At 45.1% G+C, this 22103-nt stretch overlaps 1 protein-coding gene and 1 long non-coding RNA gene across 3 annotated transcripts; one reads left to right on the top strand and one right to left on the bottom strand.

The window, feature by feature from the left end:
- Positions 1 to 249: 249 nt before the first annotated feature.
- Positions 250 to 21214, top strand: DNASE1L3 (deoxyribonuclease 1 like 3). Of its 2 annotated transcripts, XM_060110917.1 has the most exons (8): positions 250 to 390; positions 5750 to 5838; positions 9263 to 9352; positions 9921 to 10033; positions 12619 to 12731; positions 15352 to 15509; positions 20689 to 20785; positions 21098 to 21214. In XM_060110917.1, exons 1-8 carry the CDS (start codon positions 250 to 252, stop codon positions 21212 to 21214), a joined length of 918 nt encoding a protein of 305 aa, XP_059966900.1. The 2 variants fall into 2 exon arrangements, with proteins under 2 accessions (XP_059966900.1, XP_059966901.1); XM_060110918.1 differs by lacking the exon at positions 9263 to 9352.
- LOC132497601 (uncharacterized) lies at positions 15236 to 17090 on the bottom strand. Its single transcript, XR_009533619.1, has 2 exons — positions 17022 to 17090; positions 15236 to 16906 (listed from the first exon to the last, which is right to left on the bottom strand). It is a non-coding gene; the product is annotated as an uncharacterized LOC132497601 (long non-coding RNA).
- Positions 21215 to 22103: the final 889 nt, after the last annotated feature.

The raw sequence follows: 22103 nt of genomic DNA, 5'->3' as shown, positions 1-22103 counted from the left end.
CTCACCCAAGTGACAAAAACAAGGGATCCCAAAAACTAGCTCATTTCCTTCATTTCCCTGCGGAATGAAACCCATGATCTTCAGTTCCTCAGAGAAGTGAAAGCAGCAACAAGGAATCCAGTAATTCCTGTTATCTGCAGGCTTAACAAGTCAGCCAAACAAGTCAGCCGAGCCTGAGGTGGTGGCCAGGAGCCCGCTCTCCAGACACTGCTGTCCTCTCTTCAAGCCCTGAAGCCAGGGGAGCCCGGGATGTCTCTGCTGCTGGCCTCCCTGCTGCTTCTCCTCCTCTCCACCCACAGCGCCCTGGCCCTGAGGATCTGCTCCTTTAATGTGAGGTCCTTTGGGGAATCCAAGAAGGCAAACTGTGATGCCATGGATGTCATTGTGAAGGTGAGCCCCCCTTCCTGTCAGAAGGATCGCTGGACACCCTTCACACTCTCTCTACAGCTTTCAGACTTTAAGAGACTCAGGAGGAATTTAACTGAAGTTAGTCCCTAGGGTGAAGGTAGCGTGTGTGTGTGTGTGTGTGTGTGTGTGTGTGTGTGTGCGTGCACGTGCACACACTTCTTCCTCCTTCTCTCCCCCTCCAGCCATCAACCTTATCCCAACTTCCAATTCTAATCTTTCTCCCCACTTAGATAAGACTTTCCTTGGGTAATCTGACCAATGTCTTGGGACTGTGCTCACATTCCTCTGGAGGCAGTTGACTCTCTTGTTTTTTTTTTTTTTTTTCTTTTTGCGGTATGTGGGCCTCTCACTGTTGTGGCCTCTCCCGTTGCGGAGCACAGGCTCCGGATGCGCAGGCCCAGCGGCCATAGCTCACGGGCCCAGCCGCTCCGCGGCATATGGGATCCTCCCAGACCGGGGCACGAACCCGTATCCCCTGCATCGGCAGGCGGACTCTTAACCACTGCGCCACCAGGGAGGCCCAAGGCAGTTGACTCTCTTTATTTAGAGGTTAATTTATTTTTGATGCTGGAGTTGAAACCTTTCCCAGGACTCTGGGTTTTATTACCTTAGAAAATCCCAGAGGCACCACAGTGTGATGGGAGCTCCAGGAGCCCTGGGATCAGCTTCCACCTGGCAGCCAGGTGCACCGGCTCCGGAAGGCCTTTCTCCTCCCTGACCCCCCACCCACTACCCCGTGCCTTTCAGCAAGAAAGGGTTATTGTGAAATGTAAATGCAGCACAGGGTTATTGTGAAAATATAATGAGTCCATGATAAGAGCTAACATTTATAAAGCCTTCGCTAAGCCCACTATATGCCAGGCACTGTAGACGCTTTATACAAGACAACTCATTTAACTTATGTTAAATAAGCTATGATCACACCTGTCATGTCTTCATAAATATTGGCCACCACCTCTTCACCCACAATTCCTTCCTCACAAAGCAATTTTCTTTCTTAATAGCAGCTTAATTTTTTTAATTATAAAGGTATAATTTTTAAATTATAAACTTAGAATTTACAAATTAATTTTATTAAATTAAAAATAGTCATTATGGGGCTTCTCTGGTGGCGCAGTGGTTGGGAGTCCACCTGCCGATGCAGGGTGCCCCGGTCTGGGAGGGTCCCACATGCCGCGGAGTGGCTGGGCCCGTGCGCCATGGCCGCTGGGCCTGCACGTCCGGAGCCTGTGCTCCGCAGCGGGAGAGGCCACAGCAGTGAGAGGCCCGCGTACCGCAAAAAAAAAAAAAAAAAGTCATTATGGACTATTTTGAAAATACAGAAACATATAAAGAAGTATCTTATCACTTGAAGATAACAGTTGTTGGTACTTGGGTAACTTTGTTATGGGCATTTTTCTACGCAAAAATAAATACATAAATCTGCATCTATTTTGCAGCATGGAGACACCCTATATCATCAGTTTTGTATTCTGCTTTTATATGAGAAGTATTTCACATGTTATTAATATTCTTTTAAAACACAACTTTTAATGCCTTATGCTGTGTTTGCAACATGTTTCATTTAATGCTTTCCTATTTGGGGATGCTTAGGTTGTTTCCAGTTTTTCTGTTGCAATGCATCTTCCTCTTTGATCTGTGTAAGTAATAATAATAACAGTACTTTGTTGTTTGCCTCCTATAAGTCTGGCACTGCTCTAAGTATCCGTCTGTCCTCCAGCAATCCTGTGAGGGAATGACTATCATTATGCCAATTTATAGATGAGGAAACTGAGGTGTAGAGAAGTAGTAGATACCTTTTTACAATGGAAAACATTCCTCAAAGTGGGAAAACTAGACCAAAGGATTAATGCATTTTTTAAGGCTTTTGATACTTATTCTAAAATGTCTTCCAGAAAGATCTGACAGTGATAAGTGACTAAATCAGCAGGCTGGCTGGATGACCAGCACCCAGCTCTCCTTGGTGAACCCTGCAAGGCTGATACCATGAAATGCAAGCCTATTTTTTTTTTAACGTCTTTATTGGAGTATAATTGCTTTACAATGGTGTGTTAGTTTCTGCTTTATAAAAAAGTGAATCAGATATACATGTACACGTATCCCCATATCTCCTCCCTCTTGCATCTCTCTCCCACCCTCCCTATCCCACCCCTCTAGGTGGTCACAAAGCACTGAGTTGATCTCCCTGTGCGGCTGCTTCCCACTAGCTATCTATTTTACATTTGGTAGTGTATATATGTCCATGCCACTCTCTCACTTTGTCCCTGCTTACCCTTCCCTCTCCCCATGTCCTCAAGTCCATTCTCTACGTCTGCGTCTTTATTCCTGTCCTGCCCCTAGGTTCTTCATAACCACTTTTTTTTTTTTTTAGATTCCATATATGTTAGCACACAGTATTTGTTTTTCTCTTTCTGACTTACTTCACTCTGTATGACAGGCTCTAGGTCCACCCACCTCACTACAAACAACTCAATTTCATTTCTTTTTATGGCTAATATTCCATTGTATATATGTGCCACATCTCCTTTATCTATGCATCTGTCGATGGACACTTAGGTTGCTTCCATGTCCTGGCTATTGTAAATAGAGCTGCAATGAACATTGTTCTATATGACTCTTTTTTTTTTTTTTGCGGTACGCGGGCCTCTCACTGCTGTGGCCTCTTCCGTTGCGGAGCACAGGCTCCGGACGCGCAGGCTCAGCGGCCATGGCTCATGGGCCCAGCCGCTCCGTGGCATGTGGGATCTTCCCGGACCGGGGCACGAACCCGTGTCCCCTGCATCAGCAGGCAGACTCTCAACCACTGCGCCACCAGGGAAGCCCTATATGACTCTTTGAATTATGGCTTTCTTAGGGTATATAATGCAAGCCTACTGATGGAAGGATCCAGACTTGGACATAGTCTTCCTCCTCTGTCACTACACGGGTGCATTCTCAGCCCCCAGCACTTCTTAAGGGCTGCACAGGCCAGTGCTGGTGGCTCTCTCTTCTATGCCCTTCTTGGAGAGGAAACTGGAACATATATGTGCTCTGGAAACAGGACCAGTGGCATATTCCCCCCGCTCCACGTCTTTGGAGAGGACGAAATTAACACTGGGGATACCCTGTCCCTGAGCAACAAATTCCAGCCTACCAGGACCCCATTACACAGAAAGGTCCCTGTCGTCTCTAATGGGCTTCGACTTGGTCTGCACCCTGGTTTCCAGGTTATTGCTCATCTTGAAGGAGCCTCTCCTGCATTTTTACTAAGTTCTTCCTCACCTCTCAGGGCCTGTTCAAATGCCTCCTCCTCCTTGGAGACTTTCCTGATCCTCTGGGCAGATGTAATTAATTATTCCTCAACACTCTCACAGCTCTGACTTTTATTTAGCACAACTTTCATTTGCCCCTCATTGTAGTTAGTTCTTTGCATTTGTCTCTCTCACTCTTAATGAGTCTTTGAGGGCGGAACTATATTTTAATAGTTTAGCATGCTGGGCTTTGCAGCCATGTTAACCTGAGTTCAAATCCTATTCTACCACCTATACCGGCTGTGTGACTTTAAACTAGTTACTCAGTCACTCTGAGCTTGGTTTCCTCCTATGCTTAATGAGCTAAAAATCATAGTCATCTGATAGGGTTGGTGAGGCTCAGAGTAAATGTTATCTCTTACAGTTATTAACATTATAATTATACCTCTTTATTTCTGCAGTATCCAGCCTGGTATTCTTTACTTACTAAGGGTTTAATAAATATTTACTATTATTATTATTGTAATTATCCAAGCAAAGCCAAGAGGTAGGACGTGCAGGGGTCATGACCCTGGGCTCTGGACTTGTGTTGCCTAGGTTCACATTCTGCCTCAGCCACTTTCTAGCTGGGTGACTTTGGATAGTATCTCAGCTTTCCCAGAAAGAACCTCAGGCTCTTTGTCTTTAAAATGGACACGATAATAGTACTTACCTCAGGGAGTCCATCATTTATTTCAGAGAAGTTAGTTAATTTATCAAAGCACCCAATTTGATACTTAAAACATAGTGCCTAACAATAAAAAAAACAAACAACCCAATCGAAAAATGGGCAGAAGACCTAAGTAGACATTTCTCCAAAAAAGACGTACAGATGGCCAACAGGCACATGAAAAGATGCTCAACATCACTAATTATTAGAGAAATGCAAATCAAAACTACAATGAGGTATCACCTCACACCAGTCAGAATGACCATCATTAAAAAATTCTACAAATAACAAATGCTAGAGAGGGTGTGGAGAAAAGGGAACCCTCCGGGCCTCCCTGGTGGCACAGTGGTTGAGAGTCCGCCTGCCGATGCAGGGGATACGGGTTCGTGCCCTGGTCTGGGAGGATCCCATATGCCGCGGAGCGGCTGGGCCCGTGAGCCATGGCCGCTGGGCCTGCGCATCCGGAGCCTGTGCTCCGCAACGGGAGAGGCCACAACAGTGAGAGGCCCGCATACCGCAAAAAAAAAAAAAAAAAAAAAAAAAAAAGAAAAGGGAACCCTCCTACGCTGTTATGGGAATGTAAATTGGTGCCACCACTGTAGAAAACAGTATGGAAGTTCCTCAGAAAAGTAAAAATAGAATTACCATATGATCCAGCAATCCCACTCCTGGGCATATATCCAGACAAAACTATCATTCAAAAAGATACATGCACCCCTATGTTCATAGCAGCACTATTCACAATAGCCAGGACGTGGAAACACCCTAAACATCCATCAACAGATGAATGGATAAAGAAGATGTGGTATTGAATACATATACACAATGGAATACTACTCAGCCATAAAAAAAGAATGAACTAATGCCATTTGCAGTAACATGGGTGTAACTAGAGATTATCATATGAAGTGAAGTAAGTCAGAAAGAGAAAGACAAATACCATACGATATCACTTATATGTGGAATCTAAAATATGACACAAATGAACCTACCTATGAAGCAGAAACAGACTTACATACATAAAGAACAGACTTGTGGTTGCCAAGGGGGAGAGGGGAGGGGAGAAATGAATGGGAGTTTGAGGTTAGTAGATGCAGACTATTACATATAGAATGGATGGACAACAAGGTCCTACTGTATAGCACAGGGAACTATAGTCAATGTCCTGGGACAAACCATAATGAAAAAGAATATTAAAAAGAAAGTATAAAAACAGAACATATATATATGTATAATTGAGTCACTTTGCTGTACAGCAGAAATTAACACAACATTGTAAATCAACTATACTTCAATTAAAAAAAAGAGTAGCATAGTATGTTATGTTATAGTAAGTGCCCAATAACAGATTTCATTATTTGTAGTAAATGGCCTCACACCCCTGGGAATTCTCTCTCTGCAGGTCATCAAACGCTGTGACATCATACTCCTGATGGAAATCAAGGACAGCAACAACATAATCTGTCCCACACTGATGGAGAGACTGAACGGGTAAAGACAGGGCCCCTGGACACTCCGTCGGCTCAAAGCCAGGTGCAAGGGCATCTGAAAGTCCCTGGGAACTGAAACTAGTGTGAGAGCCAGCACAGGCCCAGACCACCAGGTCACGTGGCCAACACTGCCCAGGCTTTCAACTTTATTAACCGTGGTCCTGAGAACGTTCAACCAGCTAGTTTTAACATGATAAAGCAAAAGAGGGAAACGGGTGAGGAGTCAGGACCGAGAGAAATGAAAGAAACAGACTAGAGCCTGAGCTGAGAAGTACTGTTACAAAGAAAAGATTGAGCGCAAATATGAAATCATGATATACCCACAGGCTGGAATATTATGTAGCGATTAAACGTCATGGTTACCACAGAATAGGTTAGAGCTAAATATTCTAGCGTGGAAAGATGGCTACCATATATGGAAAAAAGCAAGTTCAGAACTGTAGGTAGAAAAGCCCATTTTAGTAGCCACACTACATCATATATGAATGAGGGTGTGCTTGAATTTGCGTCAGCATAAAAGAAAGACAGGAAGGATGTGCTCAAACTGTTAATAGTGGTTATTTCTGGGGCGGTGGTGGGTATGATGGGAGGACTATTGTGGAAGGGGTGTGAGAAGAAAATGGGAAACATTTGCTTTTTATTTTATATACTTCTGTATGATTTGAATATTTGAAAAAATTTTTGAATTGACTCTATAAATTAAAATTTTATAAATGAATGTCCTCGAATAGCTTTAAATGATATTGGGTTATATTTATGATTTATTTCTCAAAGAATAATCACCCCAGAGTGCGTTAAAAATGCATATTCGGGGCTTCCCTGGTGGCGCAGTGGTTGAGAGTCCGCCTGCTGATGCAGGGGACACGGGTTCGTGCCCCGGTCCGGGAAGATACCACATGCTGCGGAGCAGCTGGGCCCGTGAGCCATGGCCGCTGAGCCTGCGTGTCCAGAGCTTGTGCTCCGCAACGGGAGAGGCCACAACAGTGAGAGGCCCCCATACCGCAAAAAAAAAAAAAAAAAAGCATATTCAAGGGCCCCCGTCTATTAATTCTGAGACACACTAATTTCTTAAAACTTCTAATATAATGTTTCTTTTGTAGATATAAGATTAAACAATAGAGTATACAATAGGTACCAAGTTCAATTATGTAAAAAAGCAAAATGAAACAAAAAACATATAAAAGATTCAAAGGCAATTAACTAAAATGTGGACAGTGGTACAAATTTACAAGGAATTTAATGTGATTTCTTCTTCTATATATTTTCTGTATTTTCCGAATTTTCTACAATGAGTGTGTTACACTCCCCCTTCCCTTTTCTTATGAAATATTTTAAACATAGTTAAAAGCACAGAGGAGATAACAAACAGCCATGTACCCTCCCATTCAGATTGAAAAAACAGTGATATCTGGCCATTATTATACTATTTTTATAATTAGGAAAACTCACATTGTGTTTTAGAAATGAATGGTCAATCCAGCCTCATCAGGCTGGGGAGGAAGAGCCTTGGATTCTCTCCTTCACACACAGGGCTCTTTGGGCTGACCGCACCCACCCACTCTGGGCCTCAGTTTCTCATCTGAAAACTCAGAGTTGGAGCAGTGTGTCTCCTTTTTAGCCTCCCAGATCTTCTGTTTCTGAGGCTGCTCTTGACAATGACAGAGGGAGTGCAGCCAAGGGGTTAGGCACCTATGCTCAGCTCAGACCACATGGGTTTGGATTCTGGCTTTGCCACGAAGGGCAAGTTACTGAACCTCACTGTACCTCATTTTCCCCATCTGTAAATGGAGATAATAATAGAACCCATCATCTTCTTGGGATGTGGCAATAATTAAATTTACTCATGCATGTAAGTGGTTGAGCTGTGCCTGGTATGGAGCAGTGGCGACTAAACGTTGGGATGTTCATTACTAGTCAAAGTAAGGGAAGTGTGATGGCAGGTGATGGTCCAGAGGGCTGTAAGAAACAGCTACCGTTAATACCCTAACCAGGGTATCACAGTTGCCAGGCATCCTGTTAATCAATTTACATGTGCTATTTCATTTCCTCCCCACAACAACCTGTAGAGTAGGTACTGTTACTGCTTCCCTTATAGCTGAGGGACTGAGGCACAGAGAGCAGGGACCTGCCCAAGGTCACCCAGCCAGTAAATGGCCAAACCTACTTTTGAACCTGGGTCGTGTCTGTCTCCAAGGCCAATGCTCTATTCTGAGCCCCCTCAGCCGTCCTTGGAGTGGCCCTGGCCAGTTTTCAGAATTATGAGGGACGGAGGGGACGGGGACACCAGGCACCTGCCCGCAGTTGGTCTGGATTAAGTCCTCCCACCTCCAGTGGTCTTGGTTCTCCCCAACCTCCCTAGACTCCATGCCACGGACTCCAGGCAGAGCCAGGCCTGTTTGTCTCCTAATTCCCTGTAAGCCAGGAGGGGCCCTCCTCACTTCACAGCTGAGTCATTGCGAGTAGTTTGCCAACCCAGGACTTGGCAAGGCTAGATTCAGGACAGGGCCAGCCTTCCCAAACTGGAAGCCCAGCAGAATCCACTGTCTGCACTCCTGGGGCTCCCATGACCAGATCTGCCTTAGAATATTCATTCCCAGGAATTTCTGTAGGGTCTAAGTTGGCCCCTAAACACTCTGCTTTTTTCCAACGGAACCTGAGAGTATGCCACAGCTTAGACATGCCCCAGAGCTTCTCGTGGGAAGATGAAGTAGAACTGCGTCATGCTCTGCCCAGGGTGGAGTTATCAGCAAGTTTGGCAAACACATCTGAGAGTCAAGTTTCCCTGATAAGGGTAAGGGATAGGCTCAATGGGACTTCATGACAATATCCTCAGCCCCCAGGACAGAAACAATAGCTGATTTGGAATCATAGTTCCAGGACTTGTGAGAAAATGTCTGGGGGTTTTCAGAGCAGAAGAGAATGTCCAAAAAAATGTTACTGGGAATCCTGCATATGATAAATGCTCAGGAGTGGTACATGGACAGGGTGACCTAGTGAGGTATACTCCACCAGGAAGTATGAGGTGCAGCCCAGCCATGGGCCAGAACAGTGTTTGGGGCTGATTGTGGCCTGAATCTTTCATGGTCTCAGTGGTGTCCCACAGGTACAGGCCAAAGCAGGTGGATTTGGGGGTGAGTAGGATCTGAGTTCAAATCCCAGCTTTGTACTTGCAAATTATAAAAATGGAGTAACGATAGTACCCACCTTATAAGGACAAGAAATAATGGCTGTAAAGATCCTGGTAGATGTTACAGTCCCAGTCAATGGTGGTGGCCCTTCTTATGAGACTCAACGCTTATGATGAACAGAAGCCCTCCTACATGACGTCACGGGAGATACAGAGGCAGACTGGAAGGAGGGGAACCTAGGCAGTAGAGAAATGTTTTTTCTTTAAGATGCAATGTAAACTCTTTTTTGTCTTCCAGAAATTCAAGAAGAGGCAAAACATATAACTATGTGATTAGCTCTCGTCTTGGAAGAAACACATACAAAGAACAGTATGCCTTTCTCTATAAGTAAGTATAAATTATGCTTCCTGGAACATGGTTCACTTATCAATTATGACTATGAATAGAATCAAAATCTTTTCTTTAAAACCAAATTTGGATCTCTAACCAGTTCTCAATATTGATCAAAATAATTGCTGTCAAAATCAGGGCTGATGCAAAGTATTAACTCTTCAAAACTAATCTACTGGTTGACTCAGTGACCTGGTCAGGAGAGTGAAGAGTTCTTTTTTCTTCCTGGTTAAGTCCTGGCTGGGGATGGAAACCTGAGCTGCCCAGCATGGCTGCTCTGGGACTTCATCTTCTCATCTTCTTCCTACTAATAATTTGTTTCGAATCTGACCTTTAAGTTGTGAGTTCCCTAGATAACTAGTATTGCTCAGATCTTCAGCTCCCAAAGGGCTCTGGCCCTTGAGAAGACTTGACTGAGCCTTGTTCTCAGACAAAAGATCCCTTCCAGTGCTCAAGCCTGCAAGGGAGGCCAAGAGAACTGTGAGAACCTACGTCTCTGCTTCTTGAAAGAAGGAAGAAGCCAACCAACTCATCTGGGAGGACTTTCTTTTTTTTTTCCTTCTAGGGAAAAGCTAGTGTCTGTGAAAGCAAGCTACCTCTACCATGACTATCAGGCTGGCGATGCAGATGTATTTTCCAGGGAACCCTTTGTGGTCTGGTTCCAGTCACCCTACACCGGTGAGACCCACAGGCCCCTCTCACCCCTGATATCCCCAGCGATCCCATAAACGGGCAGCAGCCCTGAGTGTGGGCTGTGATCCCAGGGTTTATGCAGCATCTTTAGTGAGGCATCAGGCTTGAGATGACCCTTAAGAACTTCTAACACTTGAATGTAGAGGATGCAGTATAGTTTGATGACACCAGGCTGGGTTCTCAGAATGCCACGACTCAAGACTTCCTCAGCTAAGAAGCCACTTTCTTAAATCAATGATAACCTTACTCTCTTTGGAGCATTTAGGCTGATAGAAATTATTTACAAAAATCCCTTAGCCCCAATCAAGTACAGCTATTCCTTCATTTGAAAAATTCTAGCAATGGCCAGCAAAGATGATCTCCCAACCTAGAATCACAGTGTCCCTCCAGTACCCACTGAGCAATCTCCCCCACAGATTGGGGGTGGAGAGGAATCCAAAAGATTGCACCCTGATCTCTGACAACAATAGTACTTGTATTAGTCACCAACAATTATTGATCCCTGATTAGCGCCAGGTTCCTGTAATCTTTGCAACACCCTGCAAGGTAGCAACTAGGATTATCTCCACTTTACACTGGAAGAGACTGAGGTTCAAATAGATGGAGTCACTTATTCAAGGTCACCCAGCAGTTATTGAAGTGGACGAGCCAGGGTTGCAACTCAAACTAGCATCTCGGGAGCCCACACTTTTTACCACCATGCAACCCTCAATGGATAGTCAAGAATTAATTTGGTTTATAGACTGGAACTATATAGAATCAAATATTTTTTCAACACCCACTACATGTCAGGCTCTGTTCTGGGCACTGGACAAGACAGATGAAAGGTCCCTGCCCTTGTGAAGTTATGTTGCAGCAGGGGAGACAGAGAATGACCAAATAAATATATGCAGAGCTGTACATATGAATACCTATATCTATACTACACAAATATTAACATCTTGAACTATGAAGTTCACTATTTTGGCAGAGGGTTAATTAGCTCAGGGGCAGAGTATTTCAGGAAAACAAACATGGGAGAATGGTAGGAAATTCCCAGTAGGAAAAAAAACAAAAAACAAAAAAATGAGGAGATGGGGGCTACTGAGGGCAAGAAATGCCTTTCAGAGAGCATGTTCAATAATCATCTTTGTCATGCACACAATTCACATTTAGCTGATCTGGCAGTGTTAGGAGAGGCCCTCCCCACCAAATCATTATTTCTTCTCTGAGCCTTTGTGAACTGCTGAACAAACCTGTTTGTCTGGAGCTTCCACCCTTCCCTACCCCTCCCCCACACTCCCACCCTGGCTGGGATGGCACTACAGCTGTGTCATGTCTGGAGTCTTCTATCTTGCCTAAGGAAATGTCTTTATGTCCTGCCTGTTTGGGATTAAAGATGAAGGAGTTGGCCATTCATCTATATTTTCTTTCCTCCATTCATTCTCTCATTCATTCATTCATGTATTCAATCAACAAACATTTCTGAGCACCTCCAATGTGCCGGGCACGGTGCTAGGTGCTGGAGCCAAGAGGGTGAACAAGACAGATAAGCCTGCTCTCACAGAGCTTAGGCTCCAGTGGGCCAAACTAAGGAGCCAAGCAGGTAATTTCAGAGCATGAAGGCAGTAAGCAGGGTTCACTGAATAGCCGGGTGAGGGGCCACCTTAGACAGGGCAATCAGGGATGGCCCCTTGGAGGTGACAATGGCTGTGACCCAAAGAAGCCAGTCACAGAGAGGTGGTGGAAAGGCATTCTGGAGGGAGGAGGGCACAGTGAGCACACAAGCTCAGAGGTGGGAAAGGAGCTGGGGTGTTTAGGGAACCAAAAAGAGGTTGGGGAGTGGAGAGGAGGAGTGAGGGGGAGAGTGAGAGATGGGCTGCTGGACCAGGGTGTGGTCCTGGAGACAGGCTGCCGGTCTGAGTCCCGGCTCCCTGCTGTGGGACTTGAGCAGTGATCACTCAACAGCCCCCCGCTCCTGAGTAGGAGTGGGGACCCAGGCACAGAACAAGGGAAAGCCCGAGAAGGAGGTATTCAGAATGACACAGATGGGCAAGACGCCCACATCCCCTCTCTCAGGCTCCCTCAGTCCCTCCTGGTGGGGGAGGTTTTTAGACACTCCACAAAGGACCACTCTGTGTTTTAAATAAACTTTTCCAGGCTTTTTTTTTTTTTTTTTTTTTCCTGATTACAAAAGGAGTATAAACTGACAAGCCTCAATTTTTTAAATTAGAAAAAACGTTTTTTCTTAGTACAAAGCCAAACAGCCTTCAAATTTTTAAAAAATAGAAAATACGGGGTTTTTTAAAATGAGAAAATAAAAACACCCACAATGCCAGTCAGGAACACCGTCTACCAGCTTTCTCTTAGCCACGCAGGGCAAGTCAGAGAAAAGAGGCTTTCGTGTGCTGAGAATAGCTGCCTTATGACCCTAAGATCATTTATATCTCAACCACTGGACCCTCTGGAAATGGGGGGCCCCAGACGACACAGTCCGTGCCTTGTGGGGGGACAGCCTGTTTCCCTCAAGCAGTGTTCGTGGAATCTTGCCAGAGGAAACGTGTGACCTCTGCCTCTTTCCTCTTCCTCAGCTGTCAAGGACTTCGTGATTGTTCCCCTGCACACCACCCCTGAGACATCCGTTAAAGAGATTGATGAGCTGGCTGATGTCTATACGGATGTGAAACGTCGCTGGAAGGCGGAGGTGATGACCCTCTGTGTCTGCTGAATTCCCATCTAGCAGGGGCAGAATCTGGTCCCTGAGAGGCATGAGTGGCTCTGAGGGAGGGCGAGGACGCAGGGCCTGTGCAGACCACCACCACTTTAGAGCCTCATTTTAGGCCTTCCCTCAGTCCTAAATATCTTACTGCTGAATCTGCCTGGGTACCATCCATGTGGGCCTTGGGAATTCATACCCTGCTCCACTAACAATGGCTGCCAACATTCACTGAGCGAATGAGTACCTGGTGCCGGGCACTATGCTAAGGCTGGACATGGACAAGTTTATTTAATCCTCCCAATAGCCTGATGAGATAACTATTTTAATCATTCCCACTTCACGACTGAGAATAGTAAGAAAAAGAGAGGTCAGGAGTCTTTCAGCTACAAGTGACAGAATCTCAAAATGGCTCATGAAAAGGAAGAGCAATTTATTGGTTCAGGCATAGCTGGACCCAGGGCTCAGACAAGGTAATCGGGGCTTGTCTTGTCTCTCTCTCCATCTCTTGACCTTCCTTTCCCCTGGGTGGGCTCCATTCTCAGGCTGGCTCCACCCTCGGGATGGTAAGATAGCTGCCAGCAGCTTCCAGAGCAATTGACAAATTTTCTGCCCCACAATGCAACAAATACCCTGGGATTGAGTCTCATTGGCTATGATTGTGTCACATGTCCATCCCTGAACCAATCATTGTGATCAGGTGGCTGAGATGCTCTGATTGGTTAAGTCTGTTTCAGCTCTACCCCAACCTCAGGGACTAAGGTGGAGGAGGGAGACGGTTTCCCAAAGAAATTAGGGGTGCTATTCTCACAGAAGGGGAATACATCCACCATCCCTCTTGGTTTCAATTATTTCCTCGTGTGGACAACAGGGATGCCACCTCCTGTGTCTGCGAGGCCTACGAAAGCCCTTGGCAAATATGGAAGTGCTTCAGAGGGCTCTTCCTCATTCCTCTTTTCTCCTTTTGAGATGTGACTCCAGTGACCCCCCTCCCTTCCTCCTCCTCAGTTCTGCTGCTCAAAGTGCAAAATCAGTCAAATAAAGTGTGGACACAGAGCTGGGGCATGGCGCACACAAGGGGTATATTTCATTGCTTATTTGTAAAAAGCAGGGCAAGAGAAAGACTCATTTGTTCCTAAAATTATAAATTCCACTCATTCATTCAGCAAGAATTTATTGAGCATCTGTTAAGTGCCAGGCAGTGGGGAGCCATCAGTGGCACAAAAATGAACAAGAGGGGAAACTCTTGTGCTCTGAGGGAGGGGCCTTCAGTGAGGCTGATCAGGGTTCAATAGCCTAGAGCAGGTCACTTTACCCCTCTATCCTTTTTCCACAGGGCTGTCAAAGGTTCCTTCTACCTCCTGGTGTTTATTGTAAGATTTAAATTAAGCTTTAGAAAATGCTTAACGCTGAGCCTGGTACACAGTGAATGCTCAATAAATCATGCCTATGTTAATAGAAGCTGGTTGACACTCGGGTTAAGGATGACATCCTGTCCTCAACCGCACCCACCGACCTCAGGGAAAACCATGATACCCAAGGTCAAAATAAAATGTTTTTGACGAAAACTCTAAAGTCAGCAACAACACCAAACAATAGCACAAGCAAGGAAATCTGCGTTTCCTCTTGAGGAGTATTAAAATTCTGTTTCAAGAGCCCTGCAAAGAAAAACACTTCCAAGATAGAATGCTCTGATGGTGGTCTCGGGGCAGAGGCGGACAGCGCATTCTATCACCCCCCTCCACCCCCCACTTAAGCCTCTTCTCTCTTCCTCAATAGGCAAAATTTCCACAGGAGTAAGTTCCTAGCTTCAAAAGAGGAGAGAAAGAGCAGTACCAAAGCTGTCAAATATACCACCCGAGTTCGTTTTCCCTGCTTGGAAACAAAAGGCATCAATTCATTCATATGTTTATACCTTACAGTAGTTTAAGTCAGAGACAAAAGAAGTGAGGGAATAACTGAGCTGGATTCTTCCATCCCCACCTAAATCTGCGCCCCAAATTAGAGAGATTTGGTGACTAAGAACAGGAGGGAGCAGCTACAGCAAACAACCTTCTTCCCACTGAGAACACACTTCCTTGTCATACTCGCCTGTCAAATACTCATCAGAACTGTGACTCCATTTTAAACTGTGGCCTCTTCTTTTAAAAAGCAAAATGAAATTAAGACCCTTTATTATTTTGCTAGGGCTGCCGTAACAAAGTACCAAAGACTGGGTGGCTTAAACAACAGAAATTTATATTCTCACAGTTCTGGAAGGCTGGATGTCCAAGACCAAAGCGGCAACAGGGTTTGGTTCTTCTGAGGCCCCTCTCCTTGGTCTTCCCTCTGTGTCTATGCCCTAATCTCTTTTTATGAGTCACATCAGATTAGGGTCCACCCATATAACCTCATTTTACCCGAATTAGCTCTTTAAAGGTCATCTACAAATACAGTCACAGTCTTAGGTACTGGGGGTTAGAACATACGAATTTGGGGGGACACAATTCAGCTGATAATAGAACTCATCGTTTATTGGGTGTGCGAGGTGGAGTCATTGCTACCAGTTTTGCCTGAAAGCATTAGACTACAATGCCTACAGGTGACAGTTTCGAATCTTGTCTTTCAGAATTTCATTTTCATGGGTGACTTCAATGCCGGCTGCAGCTACGTCCCCAAGAAGGCCTGGAAGAACATCCGCCTGAGGACCGACCCCAAGTTCATTTGGCTGATCGGAGACCAAGAGGATACCACGATCAAGAAGAGCACAAACTGTGCCTATGACAGGTAGGAGGCATCTACCAGACCACCACGAGCCCACACAGTGCTTGGTATGCATTGGAAAAGGTGGCCCCCTCTGGGCAGATGAAGCTCTTGGCTTGGAGAGCTGAGCCAGTTAGACTTTAAGCTTCTCCACTGGGTACTTTGTGCAGTATGCAACCTGCGTGGCCATATATGGTGGCCTTGGTCACTGTAGCTTAGCGGTGGCAAGTGCAGGCTTTGCTGTCAGACGGGCCTAGGTTCAAATCCTGGCTCTTACCACTTAATATGTCTGGGACCAAGAGACTTAAGCTCTCTGTGTCTTTGTTCCCTTACCCGTAAAATGGAGATTGTAGTAGTGCCTCACTCATACATGAAGACTAAACAAAGTAACATATATAAATCTTCACATGCAATGTCTGGAATATGGTAAATGCTCAATATATTCATTGGCTGTCAATTATTCCATCACAAAGACATACCACAGTTTACTCACTCAGTCCTCTGTCACTGGGCATTAGGTTGTTACCAAGGGTTTGCTATTAAAAGCATAGCTGAAATGAACATCCTATATATGCATTTATTATTATTATTTTGTTTTTTGCGGCACGCGGGCCTCTCAATGTGGCCTCTCCCGCTGCGGAGCGCAGGCTCCGGACGTGCAGGCTCAGCGGCCATGGCTCACGGGCCCAGCCGCCCCGTGGCATGTGGGATCTTCCCGGACCGGGGCACGAACCCGTGTCCCCTGCATCGGCAGGCGGACTCTCAACCACTGCGCCACCAGGGAAGCCCCTATATGTGCATTTTGTGTTTATTTATGATTTTCTCAGAGTAAAAGTCTAAAAATGAGACTAGTTAGTGCAAGGAAATTTACACTTCTAATGCTTTTGCTATACACTTTTTTTTTTTTTTTGGCCGTGCCTCACAGCTTGCGGGACTTTAGTTCCCTGACCAGGGACTGAAGCCGGGCCATGGCAGTGAAAGCGCCGACTCCTAACCACTGGACTGCCAAGGAATTCCTACACATTTCTAAATGCAAATATATACATTTAAATAATAGCATTCTCTGGTATTTGTAAAGCCTCCCTGGAGATTTTCCATCAGCTTTCAACTTTGCTCCTTAAGTCCGGAGGGAGGTGAGGGGGGACCTGAAGCGTGTGAATGTTCGTGACTGGCACATCCACAGCGGACACCACAGGCAGGAAAGTCCCTAGGAGCCCTGTTCCCAGGAGTGGTTGCTGTTCCCAAGCTCAGTCTGCACGCGATGGCCATCTGCAAGCAGACAGTTTCCATTTCTCTAGTTTCGAGTTCTGAGTTTCCTTCCCATCGCGTGACCTCTTCTGCTCCTGTTAGAGCTTTCAGGGCTGATGCGCCCTCTGCAGACATCATCACTTCTGCTCCCCAAGGTGGAAACAGCCCTGGCCCTGGGGGAAGTAGAACCAAGGTGAGAAGTTACAGGAGACTGAGCTTCCTGGGTACCTGCCCCCGCCATCCCATTTTGAGGGGCTGCAGCAAAGCTGGTTGGAGAGGGCCACTCACCCACTCGCACATGCCAGCTGTGTGGCCTTGGGCAGGTCAAGTCCCTTCTGTGGTCCCATTCTTTATCCCTGGCAGAGGAGAGGGAGGTGATCGAAAGTAATGGAGCAGAACAGTGAATCCCAGGGAAAGATGGATTAGATGGGGTGGCGGAACAGGTTAAAAATGGTGTTTACTAAAGGACCCCCAGTATTACGCACTTGTATGCCAAAGGACGGTAGGATTACAATGTGCTTTTTTAAACATTAATTTCTTGTTTTGCTGCTCTGAATTTCCTTTGTTTTCCGTAACAGTATATATCTTTTATGGTTTGTAAAAAGGAATATGAGGGGAGAAGATGAAATGGCCTCATTTCCAGTCTTTGTTCTGTGTGCAAATATTTATTGAACACTTTCCATGTGCTGAGTGCTAGTGGACAGGCCAAGATGCCCAGAGCTGGCTGGGCACTGGAGCAGCCGCAGGGAGCTTAGTGTGATCCGCAGACTCACCAGCACACAGAACTAGCAGAAGTCTGAAATGGGGGAGCCTTAACTATGCTGTTCTTGACTCTCTGGGTCTGAAAGGATGGCTTCAAGAAATCTCCACCCAAGGGACTTCCCTGGCGGTCCCGTGGTTAAGTGGTTAAGACCTCTCCTTCTGATTCAGGGGGTTTGATTCCTGGTTGGGGAGCTAAGATCCCACATGCCTCGCAGCAAAAAAGCCAAAAAAACATCAAACAGAAGCAATAGTGTAACAAATTCAATAGACTTTAAAAATGGTCCACATCAAAAGAAAAAAATCTTAAAAAAAAAGAAATCTCCACCCAAGTGCGAAGAGTTTACTTATGGAGATTAGTTAAAAATTAACCAGGTGGTGTTGGTCACAAACAAAGGAAACCAGGTCAGCTGGTCGGAATCAGGGAAAGCTCATTGGACAGTCATGGGCTGGCAGTTTAACCCAGCTTGTTATTCTTCAGCCAGTCAGCTGGGGCCATGTAGACCCCAACCACATCACCACACTCGGGATACATTAGATTCCATTTAACCACCACGTTCCCATTTTCTGTCATCACTGTAAAGCAACTGTACTATGGTTTTTCTCTATATTTTTCTTTAAATCTATTCACTTATTACTGAAATAAATATATTTTAAAAGGAAATTTCATAAAGCTAAGGTAAGAAAACAGCACCACTTGCCATAAATAAAAAATAATTGTAAAAGTAAGCCCAGTGAAAACCGAACAATGTTACATTATACCTTAATTCTCTTGTCTGCAGAATGCTCTCTCTTGGTCAAAATAGGAGCTTAGGGAGGCATTAAAGATAAACCAGAACCTTTCTCCATAATTGAATCAGGAAAAGTGAAAATAATTGCAAAGGGAACATCTTTTCAGTACGCAAGCCATTGCAATGTGCTGTGATGTCCGTGTCTCTTCTACCGCCAGGGCTCCCTGCTCACACAAGGGACACTGTCCTGGTGCCCACAGATCACCACAGAGCTGACCCTGTTTCCCAACCATAGGCACTGTCCTGAGGGTCTCTGTCGGGGAGGGGGAAATTTCTGCCTCAACCCCTCTTGAGTTCTTATGGCTGGACTATAATAAAATTGACACAAGACCAATTAATAGGAGAAAAAGAAACAAATCTTAATTTGTGCACATGGAGGTCTCATAGAAATAGGACCTAAGAATTGGTCAAATCACAGCAATATCTTTTTTGATCTACCTCCTAGAGTAATGAAAATAAAAACAAAAATAAACAAATGGGACCTAATTAAACTTAAAAGCTTCTGCACAGCAAAGGAAACCATAAACAAAACAAAAAGACAACCTACAGAATGGGGAGAAAACATTTGCAAATGGAACAACTGACAAGGGATTAATCTCCAAAATATATAAACAGCTCATGCAGCTCTATGTCAAAAATACAAACAGCTCATGCAGCTCTATGTCAAAAAAACAATCAAAAAATGGGCAGGGGATCTAAATAGACATTTCTCCAAAGAAGACATACAGATGGCCAAAAGGCACAGGAAAAGATGCTCAACATCACTAACTATCAGACAAATGAAAATCAAAACTACAATGAGGTATCACCTCACACCAGTAAGAATGGCCATCATCAAAAAGTCTACAAATAACAAATGCTGGAGAGGGTGTGGAGAAAAGTGAACCCTCCTACACTGTTGGTTGGAATGTAAATTGGTACAACCACTACGGAGAACAGTATGGATGTTCCCTAAAAAACTAAAACTAGAACTACCATATGATATAGCAATCCCACTCCTGGGCATATATCCAGAGAAAACCATAATCCAAAAGGATACATGCACCCCAGTGTTCACTGCAGCACTATTTACAACAGCCAAGACATGGAAGCAACCTAAATGTCCATTGTCAGAGGAATGCATGAAGAAGATGTGGTACATATATACAATGGAATATTACTCAGCCATAAAAAATAATGAAATAATGCCATTTGCAGCAACATGGGTGGACCTAGAGATTATCATACTAAGTGAAGTAAGCCAGACAGAGAAAGACAAATATCATATGATATCACTCCTATGTGGAAATCTAATTAAAAAAAATAAAGATACAAATGAACTTATTTACAAAACAGAAACAGACTTACAGATATTGAGAACAAACTTATGGTTACCAAAGGGGGAATGTGGGATAAATCAGGAGCTTGGGATGAACACACACACACACACACACACACACACACACACACACACACACACACACACACACAGTACTATATATAAGATAGATAGGGACTTCCCTGGTGGTCCAGTGGCTAAGACTCCACGCTCCCAATGCAGGGGGCCTAGGTTCGATCCCTGGTCAGGGAACTAGATCCCACATGCTGCAACTAAGAGTTCGCATGATGCAACTAAGACCCGGCACAGCCAAATAAATACATAACTAAAAATATTTTTTAAAAAAGATAGATAACCAAGAAGGACCTACTGTACAGCACAGGGAACTCTACTCAGTATTCTGTGATAACCTATATGAGAAAAGAGTCTTAAAAAGAATGAATATATATATGTGTATAACTGAGTCACTTTGCTGTACACCTGAAACTAACATGACATTGTAAATCAACTATACTCCAATAAAATTAAAATAAAAAAAAAGAAGTGGTCAAAGCAGGCAGTTTTTATACTTTTTAGACCAAAAAAACAATACATTTGTGAGGAATTGAGAGGACAAAGAAACTCAGGTTTTGGGTTCTCAATGAGTGAAGAATCTAAAGAGAATTTGGGCTTGGGGCAGTGAATTAAAGAAGTAACAAGGTTTGTTCACACAGGCTGCTTGGCCTGAATTCCCTTTCTCTGGGGATAAGGGTGCTGGTCCTTCCTTCTAGCTCCAGATGCAGGGAGTGCATCTTTCACAGAGGAGATTTATTTCTGCTTACAGGGAGACTGACAGGAGGGTCAGAGTGTCCCTACTGCGTTAGCCGTTTAAGTAACTTTAAGTCAAAATAATCAATATGCCATTGTGGCATATTTTGGGATGGTCTGCCCTGAGCTTCAACACAAGCCAAAACCAGGGCTGGACTTTTGAACTCCATGTGAAAGTGCCAAGCAGTTCAGTCATTCTAGATGTCAAGCAGGAAGCCTGGTTTGATCTCAGAAATCAACAAGGTGGATTAATGTGACTAACTTCCCTCTTCTTCTCCAGGATCGTGCTTAGAGGACAAGAGGTCGTCACCTCTGTTGTTCCTCAATCAAGCAGCATCTTTGACTTCCAGAAAGCTTACAGGTTGACCGAACAGAAGGTACAGCTGTCATCTTGTTTTTCTGTGCCACCGTCCTGGGAAGATGGGTTGGTGTCACCCACTGGTGGTTCAGGTCACCAATGGAGATCTGACATTGAGCCAATGGACCCTGAGTCTCAAAGTCTATGATTCCGTGACTTGAGGACCTGCCTCAATTTCTGACTGAACTGGTGCAGGGACAATGCTCCCAGTGCATGTTCTGTTGGGTGACTTGGGACATTTCATCCTGGGCCTCCCTCAGCTTGAATTCGTTCATCACTAAAATGAAGGTGTCTCCTAATTCCCAAATTTATCTCTCCTTTCTCTTTACAGGCCCTGGATGTCAGCGACCACTTTCCAGTTGAATTTAAACTTCAGTCTTCAAGGGCCTTCACCAACAGCAAAGGATCTGTCTCTCCAAAGAAGAAAAAAAAGACCAGTCGTGCCTAGATACAAGGGTGCTATTTTATTAACCATTTCTTGCCTCTACATAAAGCAGCTCCAATAGGTATGGACTGTTCCCGGCACTCAGGAAACAAGACTGGCCCAACTGCGTTCATTTTTCAACTTGTATCTAATTCATCTTGAGCCAAATTGGGAAGAGTGTCTTCTATTCTCCCTCTAGAGCTCGAGCTCATACCTCCCCTGAATTACTCAAAAGGACACTAGGGTCTTTTGCAATCCAAAACAATGGCCTTCATGTCCGGAGCTAGAGCCCCATCAGCTGTCACTGCTCTACCTGCCAAGAGAGGCCGCAGGAAGAGGAACGTCAGCTTTCCGTCTTCTTGAGGGTGTCCTGTTCCATGCGAAATGACCAGAAATGCCAAGGACACCAAGGCCCCAACTGTAGCCCATGATTTGGGCAATGAACTGCTTTAGGATCTGGCCCTCCTGTCTGAGGCCAGGCCACAATCATATCCTGCAGGGATGAAGGGTGAAGGCCATTCCCACGGGTCTCCCTGCCTTTAAATAGTCCTCCAACTCAGCCAGCCCAGTAACCACCAGTGTCATCCTTTGAAATTCCAGTCTGACCACAGCGCCCCCTCTTTCCCACCCCCTGCTTTAAAAGCCCCTGAAGGAGCTCCCATCACCACCTGGAGAGAGCCCAGGGCATTTGGACACCCATGAAGGTCTCTATTACCTGGCCTATCATGTCAGCCTTACCTTCGTCCCACCTTGCAATTTTGCCCAGCAGGACTGCCCCTTCCCCGCATGCCCCAAGCTCTCCCTCCTTCTGGGCTCTGGCTCAGCCCATCCCAGAGCCTGGGCAAGAAACCCCGGCCACCCCAACATATGCCATACCCCTATTATAACATTCACCACATTGCATGTCACCAAG

Source organism: Mesoplodon densirostris, chromosome 10 (assembly GCF_025265405.1).
Source record: "Mesoplodon densirostris isolate mMesDen1 chromosome 10, mMesDen1 primary haplotype, whole genome shotgun sequence".
NCBI classification, from domain to species: Eukaryota; Metazoa; Chordata; class Mammalia; order Artiodactyla; family Ziphiidae; genus Mesoplodon; species Mesoplodon densirostris.
The sequence above is the reverse complement of the archived record's forward strand: the minus strand, read 5'-3'. Positions and strand labels throughout refer to the sequence as shown.